This window comes from Ambystoma mexicanum, chromosome 10, assembly GCF_040938575.1.
Source record: "Ambystoma mexicanum isolate Mex_15411 chromosome 10, UKY_AmexF1_1, whole genome shotgun sequence".
Lineage (NCBI taxonomy): Eukaryota > Metazoa > Chordata > Amphibia > Caudata > Ambystomatidae > Ambystoma > Ambystoma mexicanum.
Genome location: NC_090932.1, coordinates 1,366,319,768 through 1,366,342,855, shown reverse-complemented (window position 1 = coordinate 1,366,342,855; position 23,088 = coordinate 1,366,319,768). Strand labels below are relative to the sequence as shown.

Here is a 23,088-nt window from a genome sequence, read left to right as displayed (position 1 = left end):
TCTTCTCTCACAGGGGTGGGGGTGCAAACTGAGTTTGTATGTCACTTCTCTCTGTTAGGGGCTGTGTCTCTCCTCTCTTGTTGGAGAGGGGCCACACACCGACTTTGTACATATCTTCTCTCTCAAAGGGGCGGGTGCACACACTAAAGGTTAACATCTCTCCTCTCTCGCGTGGATGGGGAACACACTAAATGTTTGTTTCTCTCCTATCTAGCGGGGGTGGGCACACACACACATTTCTAGCTCTCCTCTTTAGGAGGACTGTGGACACAGATTGAACATCTATGCCTCTCCTCTCTTGCAAGTGTGGGAGTATACACTACATTTCTATTCCTCTTTCAGAAGACATGAGCCCCAATAGAGAGGAGTTGCTTGATCAACCACTGTGAAATCTGAGCTAAGCACTTTCACATGGTTTAACTAATTGTAAAACATCACTACCACATCTCAACAAGGCATACTACACTGTCCCTACTTCAATGTTCTCTCCCTAAAAAATAGGATAAGGAGACTATAAATCCCTCCTTGAGTGTCATATGATTTGATTCCTATAAAAAATAAATTCCATACTCCTACGTCCCACACACTTTCCTCCATACTTATCGGACATCTCTCCGTCCTGTGGGACAGGACCAAAGCACTTTGTAAAAAGCATCCAAAAAATGTTTTAAAAAATGTGTCCTTCCTCTCTTTCTTGCGTGTGGCCCGGCACGCGGCCGTAACCCCGCCCACCTTGGCTCCACCCCGCACTTTGCCCATCAGTCCTTTTCTCCGCTCGTTCGGAACTGGATGCACTTGTATCCGCAGAAGATTTTCTTCCCTTTTTTCCTCTCTGGCTCTCGCTATCGATCGTCTACTAGTCTGTCTATGTCTTTCAAACTAGACTTTCCAGATTGTTCATCGTGTCACTGACGCTTCGCGAGTGTGGATCCCCATCCTCTTTGTTTAGAGTGTTTGGGTCCGGATCACCATTGGGACTCCTGTTTTTACTGCGATTCCCTTTCGGTCCGGGCACTTCAACGTCGGTTGGAGCGGTAGGAGGAGGTGTTTCGACAAACACCTCCTTCGCATTTTCAGGCGTTCATCGACGAAAAGAAGAAACGCCCGGTGAGTACTTTACTTTTTAGAGCACCCCAGCCGGGGGATACCTTTCCGGGTTCCTCCTGGGCCGGAAGGGGCGTTGATCTCTCTGTCACCAGGGATTGCGCTGAGGTGCCCGTTGGGCCTAATAATTGTACCCAAGTTTTCTCCAAGGGTCTCCGCAAGGGGCCTGTGGATAACGGAGCATGCTCCGAGGCCCTCCTGTGGGGGCTGCTTGTAGGCCCAGTTCTACTGAGTCGTGGGTTACCGGAGCTAGCTCTGAGGCCTCTCTATCAGCTTCCCTCAAAAGTAAGATCGGGGTGCGCCCCGAGGACTTGGTGGGGCTTGGTGTCACCAAACGGATGTTTGAGGCCCACGCGAATAAGGCTGTTACCGTACCTGGGTCCGAGGTCCCTCGTTCAGAGGCTAAAGCTACCAACATTTCTGAGAGGCTTGACAAGGCCTTATCGGTGAAGGTTTTTTCTCACCGTTCCTGCTCTTTCGGCGACACCAGATCTGTTGAGGGGGCAAAGAAGTAAAATTCTTCTTTTACCGGCAGTGCCGAGGTCCTTCCTGGGAAGGCTATTTTGGCGGTTGGTATGTCGCAGAAACATTCCAGGCTTCATAGTACCGGCTCTGCTGAGGTTCCTTGTGTCAAGGCTAAAGTTAAGACCCCTGATCCATCGACGGGGACCCCTGCCTCACTTCCTCACGTGCCGCAGTTCCCCTCAGGTGATGACAAAATGACGCCCGTTCCCGTCACGACCGCGGTAGCCATTTGGGCTGCTACCCCTACAACTACGCCATCAGCCTCAGTTGTAGGGTTTGGTTCTGTGGGTGAACATAGAGTTCCTTGTGTGCATCCTTATCGGCCAGTTTATGATTGACGGATACCCCTTCCGCACAATGTTTTGTTGCCTGCTGGGTCGGCACCCTTGATTTATGTGGATACGTCGGTGGAGGGGCGGTGTGTCACCCTTCCCTGTTACATTACTGGAATTATTCCCCACATGAGAGGCCTCCTCTGGTTCCAAAACAGTCCACGAAGGATGCCTTTTTCGGCAAATTTCAAACGCTCATGCGTACCGACCCCATGAGGGAATATTTCAAAGGGCTTTTTAGGGATATATGTCCGCCTGCGCCTCCGGCTCCACCCGTACTTCCGGTGGTTTCACCGGCGCCTCCCTTGCCTACGGTGCCTTCCCCGACTCTGCCGCCTTTGCCCTCTTTGTCCCCCGTGGACAAGGCAGCGCCCGACACGATTCAGCAGGATCCTGGCCTGTCGGATGACACGCAAGACGATCAGGACAACGAGTACCTGCCCCGCTCTATCAGAGCTTTTCATGACCGGTTACTGGACATGATGTGCTTCTTGGCTGTTCCGGTGCCCGAGGCACCCGCTCAGCAGGAGGGCATGATTTCTGGGGCGTTCACCCTGTCTCCTTTGGAGCGTACCGGCCTGTTCTTGCAGAAGGACGTTCTGGCCGAGGTCCGCAGGGTCTGGGAAAAGCCAAACTCTGGACTTTTCGTCAATAAAAAAAATTGACACACGATACAGGCTGCATTCTTCGGAAGAGGTGGCCCTGTCGTCTTGTCTGCCCCCTCCTCCACAGTGGTGGCTGCGGCCACTTTGCAGTCCAGGCCTGCAGCATCCTCTAGCACGACGGCATCTCAGGTTCTGGGAAAGGAGGATAAGCTCCTTGACTCCCTTGGGAGAAAGATTTTCGACAACTCGGCTTTGAAGTTCAGGCAGGCCAATGCCGAACTGGTGTTAGCGGGGGCTAATATGCGGATGTGGAAAGGTCTGTCGGAGTTTGAGGAGTTCATTCCGGTCAAGAAGCTGGAAGACTTCAAAGCGGGATTATCCGACGCCAGGGTCTTGGCCCAGGATCTCCTGGAGGCTGCGGCTCATCACGTAGACACCTCAGCTCAGGGCCTTATGCTGGGGGCTGATACCTCACGGCAGGTGTGGCTGCATGCTACCAAATTCTCAAAAGAAGTGCAGGACAAGGTGTGAGACCTTCTGTTTGATGGTAAGGAGCTCTTTCATTCTACAACAGATGTAGAGCTGACCAAGACGAAGGATAGCACTCAGACAGCTAAGTCCTTTTCGGCCCTTGTTAAAGCCCCTTTCAAAACCCAGAGACCGTTGTCGCAAAGCCGACCCTGCTCTGGCTTTAGGGGCTTCCTAGACCGGAAATCTCACAGAGTGGATACCCCTTCGGGGAATAACCGCCGGAGGTAACAACGGACTCGGTTTTTCTCCCGCTCCTCAGCCTCCTCCTAAAGTTCAGGTGGCAACACCACTGAGAAACCTACAAAATGAGGGTTCTCCGCGCTCGCATTAGACCCCGGTGGGAGGATGCATTGCGTCTCATTGGGAGGCATGGCAGGCCATCAGCAAAGGCAGATGGGTCTTGTCAGTCCCTCAGGTGAGCTTCCGCTTACCCCTACCCACTACCCCACCTTTCAAACCTCCTTTTCAGCTGTCGGGCTTGCCCTCCCTCAAAGCCGAGGTTCAGAAACTTCTGGACCTCAGAGCTGTAGAACCTGTTGCTCTTGGGGAGCGAGGGGAGAGTTTCTACTCCCTGCTGTTTACAGTGCCCAAACCCAACCAGGCTGGCCTGCGCACCATCCTAGACCTTTCCCAGTTCAATCTTTTCCTACCCCAAGAGAAATTTAAGATGATCACGCCCGGCCAGACACGGTCCTCCTTGAAGATGGGTGATTGGCTCAGCGTGGTGGATCTTCAGGATGCGTAGATGGATATTCTGATTTGGAATCCACACAGGAGATACCTCTGTTTCTCTTTGGGAGAGGAGCACTTCTAGTTTCGACTGCTTCCTTTCGGCCTTAGCTCTGCGCCGCGTGTCTTCACGAAGATGATGTCGGTGATTGGGGCCTGTCTTCGTCTGCAGGGTATCCATGTGTCTCTGTATTTGGACGACTGGCTCTTTCGCAGTCCTTGCCCGCTGAAAGCAGCGGGCAATCTTCAGTCTCTCCTTCAGCTCCTGTTCCATCTTGTGCTCTCGGTGAACTGGCGGAAATCTTCCATGACGGTCTCGCAGGACTTGATTTTCCTGGGTTTTCGCTGGAACACGATCGACTGCAGAGTGTACCTGACCTGGGACAGAATGGCGGATCTGTTAGCCACGTGTCAGATGTTTGCGCAGTCGGAGAGCATGTCGGCCTGGTGGTTCCAGAGGCTTCTGGGCCTCATGGCCTCATGCGTGTTGGCTCTTCCTCTTGCTCGTCTCAAGATGAGGCAGACTCAGATGGCTCTTCGGAGTTCTTGGAGTCAGGCTGTGGACCCGGATTCCAAGCTGATAATGATTACGGCTTCCATGAGAGTGGACCTGGAATGGTGGTCATCTCTCAGCAACCGTCGGTGTGTGCGGGGTTTCAGGACCCAACCCCTACGGTGACGATCAAGACAGACTCCTCCCTCCTGGGGTGGGGTGCAACGTTCGATACTCTTCAGGTCTCGGATCTCTGGTCACCTCAGGACAAGCTCCTCCACATAAATCATTTAGAGCTTCTGGTGATCTTCCTAGCGCTCAGGGCGTTCAGACCAATCATAGCCAACAAGGTGGTCCGCATATGCACAGACAATGCGGTGTCGATGTATTACATCAACAAGCAAGGGGGAACCAAGTCTCCCCCTCTCATGGACCTGTCCATCCGGATTTGGGTGTGGACTGTGCTTCATGGTGTTTGGCTGCTTGCAGTGCACATCCCGGGCCAGCTGAATGTCACAGCGGATGCCCTCACCCGGCAGACAGTGGTCAGCTACGAGTGGGAGTTGAAGGTGGAGGTCCTCTCATGGATTTTCTTGCGTTGGGGCACACCAGAGGTGGACCTCTTCGCTACGGGGTAAACAAGAAGCTTCCTGAGTATGCCTCCAGAGTGGTGCTGCGAGCCTCCTCTCTGGGGGATTTTCTCGAGATTCCATGGCACAACATGAGAGCTTATGCCTTCCCACCTCTGCCTCTAGTCCATCGAGCAATTTGGAAGCTGAAGAACTCAGTGAACTGTTCCCTTCTACTCATAGCCCCGTGGTGGCCAGCCAGGTTTTGGTTCTTGGAACTTCAACACCTGTTGGTGTATCTGCCGATCATGTTACCAGTGACCCCCGATCTTCTTCATCAGGGGGAACAGCAGATGTGGCACCCCTCCCCACAATCGCTCAGCTTGGCGGCATGGTGCCTGAGTTCAAGTCTTTAGAACATCTTAACTTGTCTGCGGATAACATGCGTATTATCCAGGCAGCCGGAAAACCATCAACTAGGTCCCAGTACAGAAGCAAATGGCTCAGGTTCTGTCATTGGTGTTTAAACAGGCAGTTGGACCCAAGGGGGGCTACAGTTGACACGGTTTTGTCCTTTGTATCCTTCTTAGCAGAGTCGGATATCCATGTTCTGTCATGCAGAACTTACCTTTCAGCGGTTTCAGCTTACCTTTTTACGGACCAATGCTCTCACTCTCTGAGTAACCCAGTAGTTAAGAGGCATTTTGCAGGCTTGATATGCCTCTATCCTCCAATTCGTAGTCCGCACCCGTCGTGGGATCTAAATGTAGTCCTGACGGCGTTGTGTCATAAGCCTTTCGAGCCAATGGCCACGGTGGACCTCAGGTACCTGTCCTGGAAAGTGTCCTTTTTGGTCGCCGTTACGTCAGCTAGGCGAGTGAGTGAGCTCCAGGCCTTGTCGGTGGAGCATCCCTTTTTGGTCTTTCACAAGGATAAGGTACTCCTACGAATGAATCCTGCTTTCCTGCCGAAGGTGGTAACTGAATTCCATCTGAATCAGTCGATCTCCCTGTCGGTCTTTTTTCCGAATCCTACCTCAGAGGCAGATAAGGTTCTGGATTGTCTCAATGTCAGAAGGGCTCCTAAGTTCTATCTGGACAGAACTTCCGAGCTTAGGAGTTCTTCTCAACTGTTTGTGACTTTTGGTAACCCTCAGGGTAAGCAGGCGTCTAAGACGACTATTTCTCGGTGGATCGCCGCTTGCATTACGGAGTCTTTCACCGTCCAAGGGCTGAAACCTCCTAAGGGTATTCATGCACACCTGGTGGGGGGCAAGGCAGCCGCGGTTGCTTTTCAGAAATATGTCCCCTGGGAGTCCATCGCTAGGGCAGCTACTTGGGCCTCCCCATCTGCTTTTTGTAAGCATTATTGTCTTGACATGAGCTCAAGGGCTGATGCTCAGTTTGGTCAGGCTGTGCCGAAGAACCTTTTTCAGTAAGGGGTATTTCCATCCACCCGTAGTTCCTGTTAGGAGTGCTTGGGAATCTCCCATAAGTTTGGAGGAAAGGGGACGGGATGTAGGAGTATAACCAGGTTACTCACCGTAGTGACCACCTTACTCCTAGTCCATAGTCCCCTTTCCTCCATACGCCCGCCCGCCGTCCCCTCTAATAAGGTTCCTCCATTATTGCTAAAAGGTCTCTGACTTGGCGATAGAAAAGGACTGATGGGCGATGCGCGGGGTGGAGCCAAGGTGGGCGGGGTTACGGCCACGTGCCAGGGCCTAGCGCAAGAAAGAGAGGAAGGACACATTTTTGAAAACATTTTTGGGATGATTTTTACAAAGTGCTCAGGTCCTGTCCCACAGGACGGAGAGATGTCCCATAAGTATGGAGGAAAGGGGACTATGGTCTAGGAGTAAGGTGGCCACTACATTGAGTATCCTGGTTATTCTGATTTCTGAATTAAGACACTTGTTTTTCACGTCTTCCCTCACATAAATGGTTGTTCTTCAACACCCAAAACATAACACCAAACTAAATTGAACGAAGTTTAACAAGGCATTTATGAAAGTACTTTCTTTGTTTTATGTGTATTTCTTTTTTTGATCTTTTGCAATTGTGTTGTTCATTTTTAAGGGTGAAAAGCAGATAATGACCACCTGCAGAAACAAAAACAAAAATGATTGCAGATGCCTCAGTCCCACACCACTATAGCAAAACACTCAGCATGTTCAAATATATTGGCTTGCTGCTTTACAACATTTTGCTCTGCACTAGCTATTCTACATGGCTGACGATAGGCTGCACACTATGCCTAATGTCCAGTTCTGCTTGGCAATGTTGTTCATGTACCTGCCCTCTGGGAAATTGACCCCGCTTCCCACACACCCTGGAATGGCAGCTAGGAGTGACCCTGCCCTTTTGTGTGTAAGTACTACACCGTCACTGTGTAAGCAGGAATCGCTCACTGCATGGACACATCTGTGATTACACTGGTGCCACCATTCCCCTCTACCCCGGGTGGTCACTGACGCATTCTCATCATATTCAGTGTTATGGGATTGGGTGTGTGGAATTTGCCATGCACATGTTGATGCCAGGCCACCTGTAATTCCCGAGTAACATGGTACTGAGTGAATCCGAAACCCTCCTAACAGGTTTTGACCCAGGGCAGAAGGTGCACTCCACAGATTCAGCTGCTGCTCATGAAGCCCCATCAGGCACCTTAAAGTAATCCAAGAGGATGATGGCAAGGAGCAATGGTCTGTCTTCCCTGTACTTTCAGAGGGACTCTTAGATCTCCTTTAACCCTCATTATGATTTGTGCCTTCTTCTACTCCTTCCATCTGGCATTATATTAACAATGCAGTCTATTGGCTCTCGTGCATTTTGTTTACACACATCTGGTTGACCTCATTTAAAGTGAAAATCAAAACGATAGGGGACCAAATTGGCTTATGTGTAGATAGGGAGTGCTACTTCTAATATTAGCACTATTTAACTGAGACATAGATAAGCATATAGCTATGACGTAAGCATATAGATGTGAGCAAGACCAAGGGGATAGCTCAGGGGCAATGCGCTTGTCCTGGACAATGTACAGCAATACAAGTTTGAATCCCAGTCACACTGTTAGTGACTGGTCTCCAGTATTAAGCATGTTCTAAAAGATTGATTAACTAATTATCACCAAAACTTCAAGGACAACACATTAACTGAAATGATGCCATGACTAGTTCAAATATATTGTAAATGTAAGTTTATAATTAATTGGCAAACAAATAAACAATTGTATTTAAAAAAATATACATTAAATCCAACTAATCATTCACGTGTACATCTATCTCCCCTTGAGGAACATATTTCTAAAGGTTACAACTGCAGAAAATAAATTAACCATCTGTTTCGTAGAACAGACTGTAATACATGAACAACTTGCCTGACCTACATGGGGTTCCAATCCACATTGAGTCAATGATTATTACTCCAGGTGAGTGCTTCTTCAGGACCTTATAGGTTTCCACATTACTATTGTCATTCAATTTAGCAATTAAACAGGGTTTCATAAAGCATAATTTCCACGTTTCTTTAATAGAGGTATATAGGATTCATATTTGTACATAGGTTTTAAAGGAAGAAGAAATTCCACAGGAAAAGAAAAAGAAAACAAAATGCATATATATATACATGTTATATATATATATATATATATATATATATATATATATATATATATATATATATATATATAACAGCTGCTGCCTGCGGGTGCTATTGAAGACTACCACAAATATTTCATTAAACCAGTCATCCACAATCGATGCAACCAGATATCATAATGACAGTTATTGGAAAACAGAAAAGTGACTGGGTACTCAAACCCTTTAAGTGCAGAATGCAATGTATTACTTATCCATAAGACAATACAATCAAAACATGGACTTACAAAGCACAACGTCTTTTCTTATGGTGGAATATCACTCGCCACGCCACAGGGATATGATATGATATGGCATTTATAACGCGCCTGCATACAAGTCTTATAAATGCCATGTATAGGGACTTCATTGGGCTTCTTACGAATTCTGAACAACGGCTCTATTGTGTTTCTGCTGGTAAACTTTGATCTCTACGTACATGTCACCTGATCAGAGTTAGTTTTGCTTCATTACCTCTTGCAAATACGGCTTCCATTTTAACATGAAGTTAATTCGAATGCATGCAATGTCATAGCAATTTAACAATGAGTAATGACTAATGTCACAACTCATCAATATACATTTACTTGAGCCATATTCACACCTAGTTAGATGTTAACAATGGTATAATCCCATTTGCAAATACAACACACAATTATGTTTATGTATACAAACTCCATCGTTCACTATTACTACGTGACTCGCCAAAAGGAAATAGATCACCATTAGATCCACACATTACACATCAAATCACTAGAATTATGATTTTTATTTAAAGTCTTGGTGAATTGTGAATAATTTGATGATGGGTCGTATTTACTGTGCCTTTATGCTGTGCTTTGTAAAAACATTTCTGTTAGTCATTAAATATTTCATTCATTGTTCTAAAGCCTTACATTGTTTGGTGTAAATTGAACTTGGCATTAATGATTCTGTTTTTTTTTCTTCAAAGCCATTTTCAAAGCAAGCTGTAGATCATGTACAAACCCACTTAGCAAAGAAACAAGTGCCGCCTAGTCTTTTTCAGGTAAGTTAAACTTCACGTTTGCACATTCATATCACACATTTTACAATGTTGTAACTTCAAATGGACTCCTTTAGGTTCAATCCTTGATTTGATATGGGAAGGTAACTCTTTACGTGGATATCCAACACATGTTTCCTATAATGATACTTTATAAACCCACTGGTGGGCGACTTCAAATACGGAATTCTAAACCGAATAGGTCATTTGGATTTGTATATAGATTGCCAATACAGTGTTTCAAATGAGTACTGATCTCAGCAGTACATATATACAGACTGTCAACCCTGGACAACAGAGTGCAGCCCTCATAAATGGCTGCATCTTTTAAAGGCATTTGGAATTGTGTTGCAGGCCCAATGAAACACAAATATACAGACATGACGTAGTAGACTACAAAATAGACAAACACACCCAGAACTATCAGAGAACTTCTGTGATAGAGAAGACAAACGGAATGTAAGTGAGAGGGAGATTATACGGGAAGAGACATTTCGAGAGATGGAGAGAGGGAGAGAGAGAGAGAGTGTGTGTGTGGCAGGGGTGTTGCTAGGTCTGGGGGTACGCTAATGTTGAGAATGTCGGGACTCGGGGCTAGCTAGCCTTTTGGTTGTAGCTCCTGGGCTTCTATCCGGGGCTACAACCAAAAGACTGGGGGCTATAGGCCCCTCCGCCCCCCAGCAACGCCTTTGTGGGCATAGACAGGTGCCTGCATGTGTGAGAGAAAGAGAGAGAGATTACACACCTACGTGTTTTGGTTAACATTGATCAAATTACTATGTAGTGATTTAAATGTCATGGGCATGTGACCACAATCAAAAACGTGTTTGAAGGGTGTCCACCTGATCAATATGTTTGCTCTTCTGTGCCTCCTACCCCTGCGCCCCACATTCCTCGAAAGGCAGGCATGTGCATTCTTCTTAGACGAGCAGGTCGTATGATTAAAACATGTCCCTTCACTTTTTATAAATCATACTTATAACCACCAATATTACATTTAGAGTATTAACCTGGAGAAAAAACGTACTCCCAAAAAAAGTTATACCGTGCATGTTCTGGCATGGAAACTGTGTACACTAGTGCAGATTTACCAAACAGTACAATATCAACATATACTTGTGCATGGATATTCTGTGCAAATCATGGAAACATAACGCTGCAATGGAATTTGTGATAAGATGCCTGTCATTCATGATCCCCCACTGCGCACATGTGGGCACAAGAAAGATGAACCCAGAATGTCTTAACAGTTGTAATAAAGGGTGCAGAAACTTCGGTGGAAGCTGTGTTTCCAATTCTGTAACAGGTGCATGCAGGCATTCAATGATCCATCGGTGCTCTGTACAGAGAACGATCAGACCCTTGCTAAGAGTGAGGCAATTACAAGGGGGCCCTACGGAAGTAAAGGTCTGCTTGTATCAGTGAGTGCTATATTTTCCACTTGAAGCACAGGTTTGGATTACAATTAGTAGTTACAAAAAATGGATCCATCTGGATTTAGCTAAATGAATACAGGATTGTTTTTAATTGAAATAAATGCGAACCTTCCCACTGTTTATACTTACTAAAAGCAGAAGCATGTATGATGCCAGAACATGACAATTTCACACAATATAGAATTCATAAAGATAATTATCATCCTTCCTTGAACCAACTCCAAGTGTCTCAGTAGAGATAAACTGTCCCAGCTAGACTACACACGTGGCTTGTAAGGGGCTATTTTCAGAGCTCAAGTCGAGGGTACACCCACCTTATTCAGAGGGGGGGACTAAGTCGAGGGTACACCCACTTTATTCAGAGGGGGGGCTCAGTCCCCCCAGATAAAATGATAAACATTGAATGTCCTCTTTGAATTTATGAATTAAAGCCAACCTTGGGATCAAGCCGCAGTCGGTAGATTTGTAGGCCGGAGACTTCACCACTGCACTATATAATCCAATGAAAAATAACAAACAACTAAACCTGAAATGTCCCATTTCGTTACTTGAAGTCACAGGGAAAATATTAGAATAGGTTCTTGGAGTTTAAAACGTGCACATCTTTTAAAGTTTTCAAAAACACTATTAGAAGAAAATATCCTCTCTTGGTTTTGTGTGTGTGTTGATTTTATGAAAGACAAATGCCATTCGTCCTGTTCAATTTGGGTGGTTATGCTAAGCCAATTTAATTAAATGTGCATATTTCACCTTGATATGCTAATTTCTGGCGACGTCACATCTCATTGCGTTTGTTGATGAGTCCCCCCACTTTAATTTTTAGGACTTGACCCCTGGTATTTGTTATGATTTATTTTACCTTAGCATCTCCTCTGCGAGACTGGTCTCAGTTTGTTCCAATTTGAGAGCCTGTGGATTGTGAAAAAGAGAATTGAGAGGAAATTATACACATATCAAGATATTACCTATAATATGTCCAAATATAATGGGTCAGTCAAGGGAACCAAGCAATACACACAACAAGTTTGGACTACCTGGAAATGGCGACGCAAACGAAAATCAGTAGTATGTATTAACCTGAGGGCAGACTGCACTCACAAGTTCAAATCCCATGCAAGGGCTGACTGAGCCTTTCATCCTTATGAGGTTGATTCATCGAGTACCATAACATGGGATAAAAATAACACCTGTTTTTACTCAGTTAAAAACTGGAAGGGACCTGATATGCAGTGCTATATAAGCACACACATGATTGGTATTCTTCTTCTTCACGTAATGCCAAAGGAAACAACCTACTGAGTGAATATGATCCTCCAGCTTTTGAGCAACACTTTTGGGAGTCTCTAGTGCTGTCTGCAGGGAAAGAGATATTACTCCTGTACTTCATTGCCCGCTTACAGGCAGAACTGTTATCCTTAAAGGGGCAATGCTGACAGTTACACAGTCCCTACCAAGCTTACATTGAGTGTGGGGTATATCAGGGGATCCTCTGCACATGGCCTACACATGTCCTCTGGGTCCTGCACCATGCAGAGTGGGGTGTTCCTAGCCCCTTTATCCACACACCTCCAATTTCTAACACCTGGGAAAAGTCATGGCACTTTGTCATAGCTCCATCCCCCCATGGCCATCTGAATAGCATATACAGAAACATGTGGTCTCAGTGAGAAGCCAGTAAAAATCACACCCTGTTTTACATGGGCATATCCCATTCAGTGATAGGTATACATCATCTATAGATAAGTGGTACATTTATTCTTAAATAGAACCATATAATGCTCCATTGATTAATGGGCCTATGGGCCTAATATTGACACTAACTCTTATGGATAACAGTAGGTGTCCAACTGGTTTGCTTCTCTTTTGGTAGTCAAAGGCTTGTCAATGGCCATTTTGCTCCTGAGTTATATATTTGTGTATTTATTTATTTATTTAAGGAACAAATACTCTTAGAGACCTGTGCCAGATTAGGTTTTCATCACCAGTGTTTAATCAAAAAATTGCAATGTGCCCTTTCAGATGACATGTGTTTCGGGGGTTTGCCTTTATCAAATCAGGGCACGTCAAGGAAAGAAGTATAAAATAAATAAGCCTTAAACCGTTTTTTAAACAGAGAGAGAGATGAATAAGAGCGAATATAGAGAGGGATAGAGTTCCAAAGTTTGGAAGCAAGGACCTGAAAGAGTTGAAAGTGAGAGGCAACACAAAGAGGATTAGAATTTGAGAAGGAGTAGGGGGATAGAAGGACATCAAAGAACTAAGGTAAGTGGGAGCAAGTGCATGAATATTTTTTGAAAAACCATCAAAGAAAGTTAAATTCACACCACCGATAGACAGGTAACCTCTTCGGGAGATGCGCTAAGTTGGGAGTTAGGGGTGTCTAGTTTAGAGTGTCTGGCACATATTTGCTTCCTGCAGTTTTTCCTTGAAGTGCATCTCAATTCCGTTATAAATCCAAATATAGGGAATGCCTATAAGGAGATGCCCAATTCCCTTACACAAGGGACGTATCAATGGTATTCAAAGGGGATCGTTTAATAGAAATATGGGTGTTCAATGGGATAGAGCTCCTTAGCTCGATGACAAAAGAACAATGGAAAAAGTTGATAAAGATATGCGCTGAAAAAAGTTTGAGAACACCCAGCAGCACATTCTGAGGCTGTCTTCCCTATGACTTTATAGTGAGACTTGCATTGACATAGTATCCCCAAACGTTCTCAAGAGTGTAGGAAGGATGTACTTATGATTAGATGAAATCTTCTCCTGGTGAGAACTAGAACCACCTGGTGGTGCATAGACAGGCAGTGCACCGTCTACATGTGTTATTCATTAGTAAATTCTATGTTCATCTGAGAAGAAGATGGTTTAGTCCACACTTTCTTAAAATGGGGATTTATTTATGTATGGTATTGTATCATTTGTTAAAGAGGCAGGAAGAAGTTTGAGAGAACATGCCTGTGGTCCTCTATGACATAACTGCTATATTCGTCAGGGTGATATTTTAGACAATGTATTCTATAAATTAAGGTCTTTATGTATGTTATTTTAACATCTGTAAAGAATGATTGGTTAGGAGTTTCAAGGTGTCCAGCAATTAGGTTCTTTTATAACACATTTAATTATGTTAAAATGGTATGTTCCTTTATACTGTTAATGGGCAAACCAAATAAAATGTGTACACTGAAAACTCAATCATGCAAGGTAAGGAGACATGAGAGCAAGGGAGGAAGAGAGTAGACATTCTAATAGACAAATGAAGAATGAAGTGTAGCGGAAAATGACATAATTAGGCAAGTAAACATGAAGTGAACTGCAATAGTAGAAGCAAGATATAATCAAGGATTGAAGATGCAGTTTGATAGAAGAAAAAGTAAGTGACTGACGGATTTTCCAAATATTAAACAGCTGAAAATGACAGGAGTGGACCACAGATGACATTTGTAATAAAAATGAAAAGGAGGAGTCAAAAATAAACCCTAAACTATGGGCTTACGAATAAGTTGATTAAGGCGGAGAAATCTGAGAAGAAGCAGGAAACAATAGCAGTTTAGTTTTCTTGGAGTTCAGCCTCAGAAATTAGGAAGAAATTGCATAAAGCCAAGAAGAGAGTCGATGGTGGATAGAATTGACAAAAGTAGGGAAAGACAGAAGAATATGCGTATCATCCACATAAAGTAATTTGCAAAGAGGGACAGAAGTGTAGAAGTATAAATAGTGACTAAAACAGACCTAAGAACTGATCCTTGAGGGACGCCATGAGATAAACATAAAAGAGCAAGTGGTAGACCCCTTCCAGGAAACAGAAAAGACTGGCTAGTGAGATAGGAGGAAAACCGTGTAAAGACAGTACCAGATAAACCAAGAGAGGAGAGCATTGAAAGCATGGTCAGATGTTTGACAATGTCGAATGCGAATGCAGCACTGAGATCCAGCTCGATCAAAGAGATGAGAGTTTGAGGTACTGGGCAAGGCATATAGATTTAGAAACAGCCAAGAGAGTAGTTTCAGTAGAAAAGCCAGAGTGAAAGTCAGATTTTTGAGATGGAAGAAGATTGCTAAGAATGAGATAAGAAGACAATTGTGAATAAACAAGACATTCCAGAAGTTTGGGAAATATGGGAGAAGTGCAATAGGAAGAAAGTGAGATGGATAAGAAGCATCAAGCAAGGGTTTCTTGAGGAGAGGAAGAACCGTAGCTTGTTTGAAAGACTACATCCGAAAATCAGTCTTATCAAATTGGAACCTTCTACAAACAGAGGATTTTTGCCCCGAAAAGCCCAGATTTGCATTCAAAAGAAGCAAAAATCTAAAAGATTGCCTAGTACATACATACCCAGGCTCCATACAAAAATCCAACCAAACTATCCTGTGGGACCTTCCCCCTGTCATTGGACATCACAGATGTGGCAAATGCTCAGTCTGTAACCTCACGAAAGACCAAAAAACCATCTTGCTAAATGGCCTAGAATGGAAATACAAAACCTTCTCCAACTGCCGTACAAAGTGGAGTATATACGTCATACGGTGCCCCTGTGACTTACTATATATCGGCAAGAGCAAAAGAGAGGTGAGGCAACCTATTTGTGAAAACAGATCATGTCTAAAAAACGCGGTTGAAGATAAACCATTGGTTGCCCACTTCAGTAAACTCAAACATAAATATACAGACTTCCAGTGGGCGATCATCCAAACCATAGATGAAAAAGAACAAGGAGGTGACTGAGACCTAGCCCTGAGGAAATTGGAACAGAAATGGATCCACAGACTGGATACGGTGAAAAATTGATTGAACATTTGCATAGAGTGGAACCTCTTCTTCTAATACCAACCGATGTACACCTCCATAAAATTATCTCCCAGCACTGTACTTCCCAACCTTGCCCCTCCCACCATTAATCAATCAAGATGCAGAAAGTGGTACAATGAGGTTACAGCAAGGAGAAGCACGCCTGGTTTTTTAATACCATCTAAAACCACATCGGGCGTAGTGTTAAAAATATGTTTAAAAATGTTTTTTCAAAGCATCAAAAGTCTGTTTATCTAAACGTGAACATGCCTCTATGAACGAATATACATGTTCAGTTCTATATTGTTGAGATTCAAGCTCATAATGTATACTGTGTTGTGTTTGTGTTGGTTTCAAAATGAACACTCGGACTACACAGACCCCCTACATACATTGCAATTACGGGACTAGTTCCCCGCACACACAGACCACGCCTTCCTCTGACGCGATATAGCAACAGTAACTAAGCCATAAACACACGTAGGCTCTCACTTTCTCCTACCACGCACGCGCGGCAATTCCACCACTATTCGCTCGCGCATGCGCAAATCACTCGCTCTCGCCTTTTTCTAATAGCTTGCATCCCCCGGCATGACACAACGCATGCGCGGTGCACGTTCAGCAACAAACAGAATACACAGCTCACTTCAGGAGCTCTTCCCAGTACGAGAAGGTAAGCATACCGCTCTCTCCTTCGGGATACTACAAGTACTGGCACCATAGGGACTGTTACATTTGACTGTCAGCCCCCATATATAAGAAATTTTCGTTTCTCCTATAATAAATAGAGATGACCAAATAGGACACTCGTCCTCGCACAGTTAGCCACACTGTCTCACGATCTCGACACCGGTCAAATAATAAGTCACCAGCACTTATTTTTCACGTGCACTTTGTTGTCAATTACATGATACAAGTAGGACACTTTTCTCTAACACATGCTGTGTCCTACGTGTTGTAGTGGATGCCTCTTCTGCAACTCAAGAGAACGATCTCTACTTGGTCTGGCACACTTGGATCCACCATTCCCCACGCATCATTTTGCCCTGAGACAAAATACTGTTGAAGACAGGTATGTCTGAGCACTGCATCATGCATTTTAGTTACTTATCTAGCAGACCCTTTTAAACAACACACGTTCCTTTTCTTGTTCCTTATCCACAGTTTTTCTGAGCAACACATGAAAGACTACTCTATTCCTTCTCATTTTACAGCCCTGAGGAAAGCTATAGAACAACCCACCATCAACACCTGCGTTGTTAACATAGCTGGAAACACATTTGAGTGTCGACTCTTTTTCAGTGCATGTGCAGTAATATTGCACTTGATAACCTTGTTGTATTAACAATCATGTGTTGTTGACATTATATGCCGATACAATATAATGGAAATGCAATTTGTGAAAGTGGACTTTTAGTTTGTCTATCTATTATAAAAAAGGAAAAACTTGTTGTGTGTTAAATAAAGAAGTTTTAGCACCTGTGAAAAAGTGTTGTTGGGTTCTACTATAAGAAATACAAGTCCTACCAGTGTAGACTTGGTTTCATGTATGCCAGTGCGACACCTGTTAGTGTCTCAGAGGAAGAGGCAGCCAGAGTCCACCCCATTTTTCTGCAGTGTAAATTCGTCCTCCAGACTCAGGCCCCTCTATAAAACACAAAGAGGACCCCCCTTTTCCCTTTCTTCAAAACCCCGCCTGTTTGAAAGATACAAGAAATTAACCTGAGGATTTTAGGGACCTGCAGTGGGGTGATAAAGATAAAGGAAACAAGCAAGAGCTGGAACCCTTCCAGGAAACAGAACAATACCAGTGAGTGAGACAGGAAGAAAACCATTTAAAAACAATACCGAACAAACCAAGAGAGAAGAGCATTGAAAGCAGAGTCAGATGTTTGACAGCGTTGAATACGGCACTGAGATCCAGCAAGATCAAGAGATATGAGAGTTTGAGGTGCTGTTCATGACAGATAGAATTAGAGAGAGGAGCCAAGAGAGTAGTTTCAGTAGAAAAACCAGAGCAAAGAATATTGTTGTGAATACGAGTAGCAGTCAGTTGTGAATAAACAAGACATTCCAGAAGTTTGGATAAAAAAGGGGAGAAATGAAATCGGAAGAAAGTGCGATGGATCAGAAGCATCAGGCAAGGGTTTCTTGAGGACAGGAAGAACCGTAGCTTGTTTGAAAGATGCAGGAAATGAGCCTGAGGAAACAGAAAGAATAAATAGAGTGGTTAGTAATGAAACAAAAGCAGGAACAGTAGACTTAACCAAGGAAGCTGGCTGAGGATTTTAGGGACCTGCAGTGGGGTGATAAAGATAAAGGAAACAAGCAAGAGCTGGAACCCTTCCAGGAAACAGAACAATACCAGTTAGTGAGACAGGAAGAAAACCATTTAAAAACAGTACCAAACAAACCACGAGAGAAGAGCATTGAAAGCAGAGTCAGATGTTTGACAGTGTTGAATACGGCACTGAGATCCAGCAAGATCAAGAGATTGTGGGATGTTTTTATCCACGCATCCAAGCCCTACCTCAAAACTGTGCAGTACTGACATGGAAAACATCATGATGGCCAGAGCTTCCCAGAAAATGCACAGGGAAATGCATGAAGAATAGGCTGCCACTCCTTTTAGCCGATGTTATGGGCACAGAAGGACACTGCCTAAAACCACCATTGGACTACCCACACAGTAGTCTGAAACCATTGGGAATGGCAATGCTGATTGCCAAAAGCAAACCCATAACTGTTGGGAATTCATTTTCTTAAATCCCAAAAAGGGGTGCAGTACCAGTACTCACCACTATCAAAATGCCGGCGTTTTAAAACAACACCAGATTTTACTTTTTTTGTGTAAAACTGAATAAATGAACCCAAGGCAAGCCAAAGAAAGACTTACTGAGAGGTGGATCCAATGTAAAGTTATATTCTGAAGTGACTTGAAGGTTTATAACAAGACTGGCTGAGCTGTGGATTTCAGCAGTTTAAGTAAATTTGGACTGAAAGACACTAAAAATCTAAATGTTTAAAAGAAATGAATGACCTACTTTGAGTGTCACATAGGTTGCAATTGTTTAAATATCATAGTTTAAACTTAGAATCAGCATTCTAGCTGCATATGTAAACATTGTCTTGACTTAAACTGGGTAACAAAAAGTGACATTTTATCTGAAACCTGGCTTAAGGAACTGAATTCTGCCCACCAGCTACCCCCCATCAGGAGTGAAACTTGAGTCACAGCTGTGTTCCCAGGCCTATCTGCCTTTTGCTGGCCACACTAAGGATATGCCATCTCTCTGATAATTGAATTAAGGGGAGCCCCCACAGAATACAGGAGCTCTGAACAAAGCCCTGTCCTGACTCAGGCAAATGTTTTATTGGCGGGAGTCGTAAATGGAGCTTCCTCCTGGAAGGACAGGGGAGGAGCACTGCCTGTGAGAGCAAGCTGGCTTGGCAGAACTGGAAAAACCAGAAATTCAACCTTGTGCTGGGGGGAAACCACACCCCTTTGGGGCCAGAACATAACTCTAAAAAGATGGTATGTTCAGGGGGGTTTTAGCGGAAAAGAGGGTATTACTCTAAATGTATGCATGTTAAAAATCTGACACTTCATCAATTAATGTCCATACTCCTTGCGCACATGTGTGTAAATTTGGGGTAATGTCCGGTATTGCAAACCAGTTAAAAAGTGCAAAATATTGCCATTTCTGAATGCAAGCTCTCAGGAAGAGCAGATTTGGACAGGGTATACCTCCTGTGATATGTGATGGGTGCGTGTAATTTTAAAACAATATGTACCTCTGCAAATATGTATTTGGTTCAAATCTAGATTTGTGTGCAAGTTGACAGGAGGAGTGGACTTTCTGCAGGCTGTAAAATGACATCACTCTGACACAACTTAGCTCCCCCAATCAGGGGAGAAATGAAAGCTTGGCCAATGATACGTGGAGAGGGGTAGAGCCTAGTGATGCTGCACACACTCCCATTTTCAAAACACATAAAAGCAGACAGACAGGACAGATAGGGACCTTCAAATCCATTTGCAGCTGGAAGCTCTGCCGGAAAATCCATACTTTACCTCCATCAATCTCTAGAGAAAGCTGTGCAGAAAGATCCAGACTTCAAATCCATCAATCTCCAGAATCCAGAGAGAGAGAGAGAGCTGACCCAGATCACTGTGAAGTGCAGAGACCAGAGTCCAGTCTAAAATCTGACCAGATCCGTGGCGAGGCCCATTTAATTCAAGAATATAGTGTGAGTACCTAGCAAACTGTGCAGAACCAATCTCTTAGTTAAAATAATATAATCCAAGCTATTTTAATCTAAGTAGAACTGCCTCCTAACTGTCACCTGTCATTTGCAAAGCTGTCACCTGTCATTTTCTAGTTGCAAGCTGCACTTGTCTATTTGAACTTTAAAATTTCAAATCTGAAAAACGACCTTTATTTAATCGCTCATATCTCCGTGACCGTTTGTGCTAGAGACTTGCAGTAACTTTCCTCAGAAAGCTTAGAATCGTGGCTTTCCTACGAACCTAGAACCGCATTCCTACCCCCTATAGTTTTGCCGTAATCGCGAAAGACGCACTCGCGAATTTTGCCGCGATTTGCAAAATTTCTTCACGTGTGAAAACAGCAGTTTTCTTGCTTTCAGTTGCCAAAAATTTGTTTAACCTACCAATTACTCCTAGATCCTTGCTAAAGTGAGCCTGGAATAATATTAACTTGATACCACTCACCCTGAACCTCCTAGAGGGAATTAAAAGCATTTTAGTATATTTTTCACTTCATTGCCAGCACATATAAAAGCATTTTGGGCTTGTGTTTAAAACTCCGATCTGTAACCTAAGCTTGCCGGGGTGAACTGAATTACAGTTGATTGCATTTCTGAGAACTGTGTGCTTTCCTTCCATTTCCTTGCATTGCATAAAGGGGGAAGGGGATTGCCAGAGAAAAGTGATTACATTGTTTTGTTGAAATCATATTGAGTATTTTCTGTATTGCATTTTCATTCAACATTACATCCATCTGAACTTATATAAAGCATTCTCTACCACCTTCTTCTTCTGTTCCTATTCACAAGTGTGCTAGTGCCAGATTCTCTGTTGTTAATCTTTATCATATCAGATTAAGTGTGATATCCAATTATTAATTTATTATAAAGTGTGATATATATCTATATTGTTTAAATTCTCAAATATACCTTTTAACTTGCAAAACAGAACTACTTCTTGGCTCAGTGGGGTCAGGGGGATTCCAAGGGAGGGGTGTTATATAGGGGTAGTCATCCAGAACGCATGACCTGGACATAAAGATATATCAATAAGGGTTTCCATTCAGTATCCCAGACTAGGCATTGACTTAGCTGTAGTGTTGAATTGAATCCTCTTACAAGATATGAGAGTTTAAGGTGCTGATCATGACAGATAGTATTATAGAGAGGAGCCAAGAGAGTAGTTTCAGTAGAAAAACCAGAGCAAAGAATATTGTTGTGAATACGAGTAGCAGCCAGTTGTGAATAAACAAGACATTCCAGAAGTTTGGATAAAAAGGGGAGAAGTGAAATCGGAAGAAAGTGCGATGGATCAGAAGCATCAGGCAAGGGTTTCTTGAGAACAGGAAGAACCGTAGCTTGTTTGAAAGATGCGGGAAATGAGCCTGAGGAAACAGAAAGAATAAATAGAGCGGTTAGTAACGAAACAAAAGCAGGAACAGTAGACTTAACCAAGGAAGCTGGCTGAGGATTTTAGGGACCTGCAGTGGGGTGATAAAGATAAAGGAAACGAGCAAGAAGTGGAACCTTTCCAGGAAACGGAGAAAGACTGGTTGGTGAGAAAGTAAGAAAATTAGTTACTCTGTAGTTATTGTGCTGGCTATCGTCTTAATTAGTGGACCACCTGCTTCTGTCTTCATGCTAAGAAAATCATGTCTTGGTTCATATCCTCGTTCTAATCACTGACCTATTTCTCTTCTTTCTTTTCTCGCTAAACGCCTCAAATGGGCAGCATTTACTCAACTTTCTAGCTAGCTTAAAGTGCATACTCTTTTACCTTCTCTCCTGTCTGGTTTTCACTTGTCACACTCCACTGAACAGCACTATTACATGTTGCTACACGTACAACTTCTAATTAGCATACAAGCTATCATCCCTTCTTATTCTTAATTTCGTTGCAGTTTTAGACATAGTGGATCTATCTGTACCTTGCCCTTCTCTCTACTCTCTTGGTACTCACTCTGCACATTACTGGTTGTCTTCCTATCTTCACTCATATTCTCTGGGCTGGAGAATTCTACTTCCCCCTCGCACTTCTTTGTGGTATTCCAGAGGGTTCATCTGCACTACTTTTCCCTTCATAATATTCCTCTCTCCTACTCCTCTATTGTTTCTTCCTCTTGTTTCAAGTTGTTACTTTTTGTGTATGACTCCCACTTGTTCTGCTCCTTTACTCTCCTGTCTTTTCTGGCCATCTTCATGCTACTATACTCAATTTCTGATGCAAACATCTTTCCTGCACCTCCACCCTATTCGTGTCTTCATCTTCAGTGTATTATTTCCACTCTGTTTCCCCGGCATTTACTCATACCAAAGTGATGCTGTCAGTTCCAATTTCATACATCTGACATTTTGTTATTTTTCAGACACTATAATGCTTGTTCTGAATTAGTTGTTTTCTTATCTTGAGTATTACTTCTCCCTCTTGTTTGGCCTACCTCCAACTGTTCTTATTACCTTACAAGTGATCTTTAAGTTTGCCGTTTTTATTAATCTTTTCGCTCCCTCCATGATCTAATATTGCTACTTCTCTGACTTCTCTTCATTGGCTCCCTCTGCTGTATGCTACACACCTCGAATTCCCCTGGATCCTGTAGCTCTCTTTCTGCAACAACACACTGTAAAATGTGCCGTTCAAGGGGAAGACGATCTTCCAGATTGTGTGTAACAGTGGCACACAAGCTATTAATTTCCCAGGGTGAACATATTTTCCAAACTATACAGACGTTATCTGTAGAACAAATGCAGCAAACCATCATGACATGTTCCTCAGACATAATGGCACTATATTGACACCAAACGTGTTGGCGGTTCGGCAAGTGCCATCCTGATGTTGTCCTCCATTGTTAACCCTGCCTGACAGTGCCAGGCTCAGAGTTTCCCCACACAGAGGTCTTTCACCCTGAGTTGCTGCCTGGTTGTGTCAACGATTTTAAATCGCCTGCAACCCATCTGTGACCAGGCTGTAGCTCAAGAAACTCAGATTTGCAAGACAACTTCGAAAAATAACTGACTTGTAAAGGTTTCCAACTCAGCACATTAACT

At 43.8% G+C, this 23,088-nt stretch overlaps 1 protein-coding gene across 2 annotated transcripts in view; it reads left to right on the top strand.

The window, feature by feature from the left end:
• The window catches only part of GRK3 (G protein-coupled receptor kinase 3), a 1,763,027-nt gene that overhangs the window by 1,199,568 nt on the left and 540,371 nt on the right, over window positions 1-23,088 (top strand). For both annotated transcript variants that reach the window (XM_069619380.1, XM_069619381.1), the window contains exon 5: window positions 9,481-9,555. In XM_069619380.1, coding sequence (XP_069475481.1) covers window positions 9,481-9,555 — 75 coding nt within the window. The remainder of the gene's footprint in view (window positions 1-9,480; window positions 9,556-23,088) is intronic.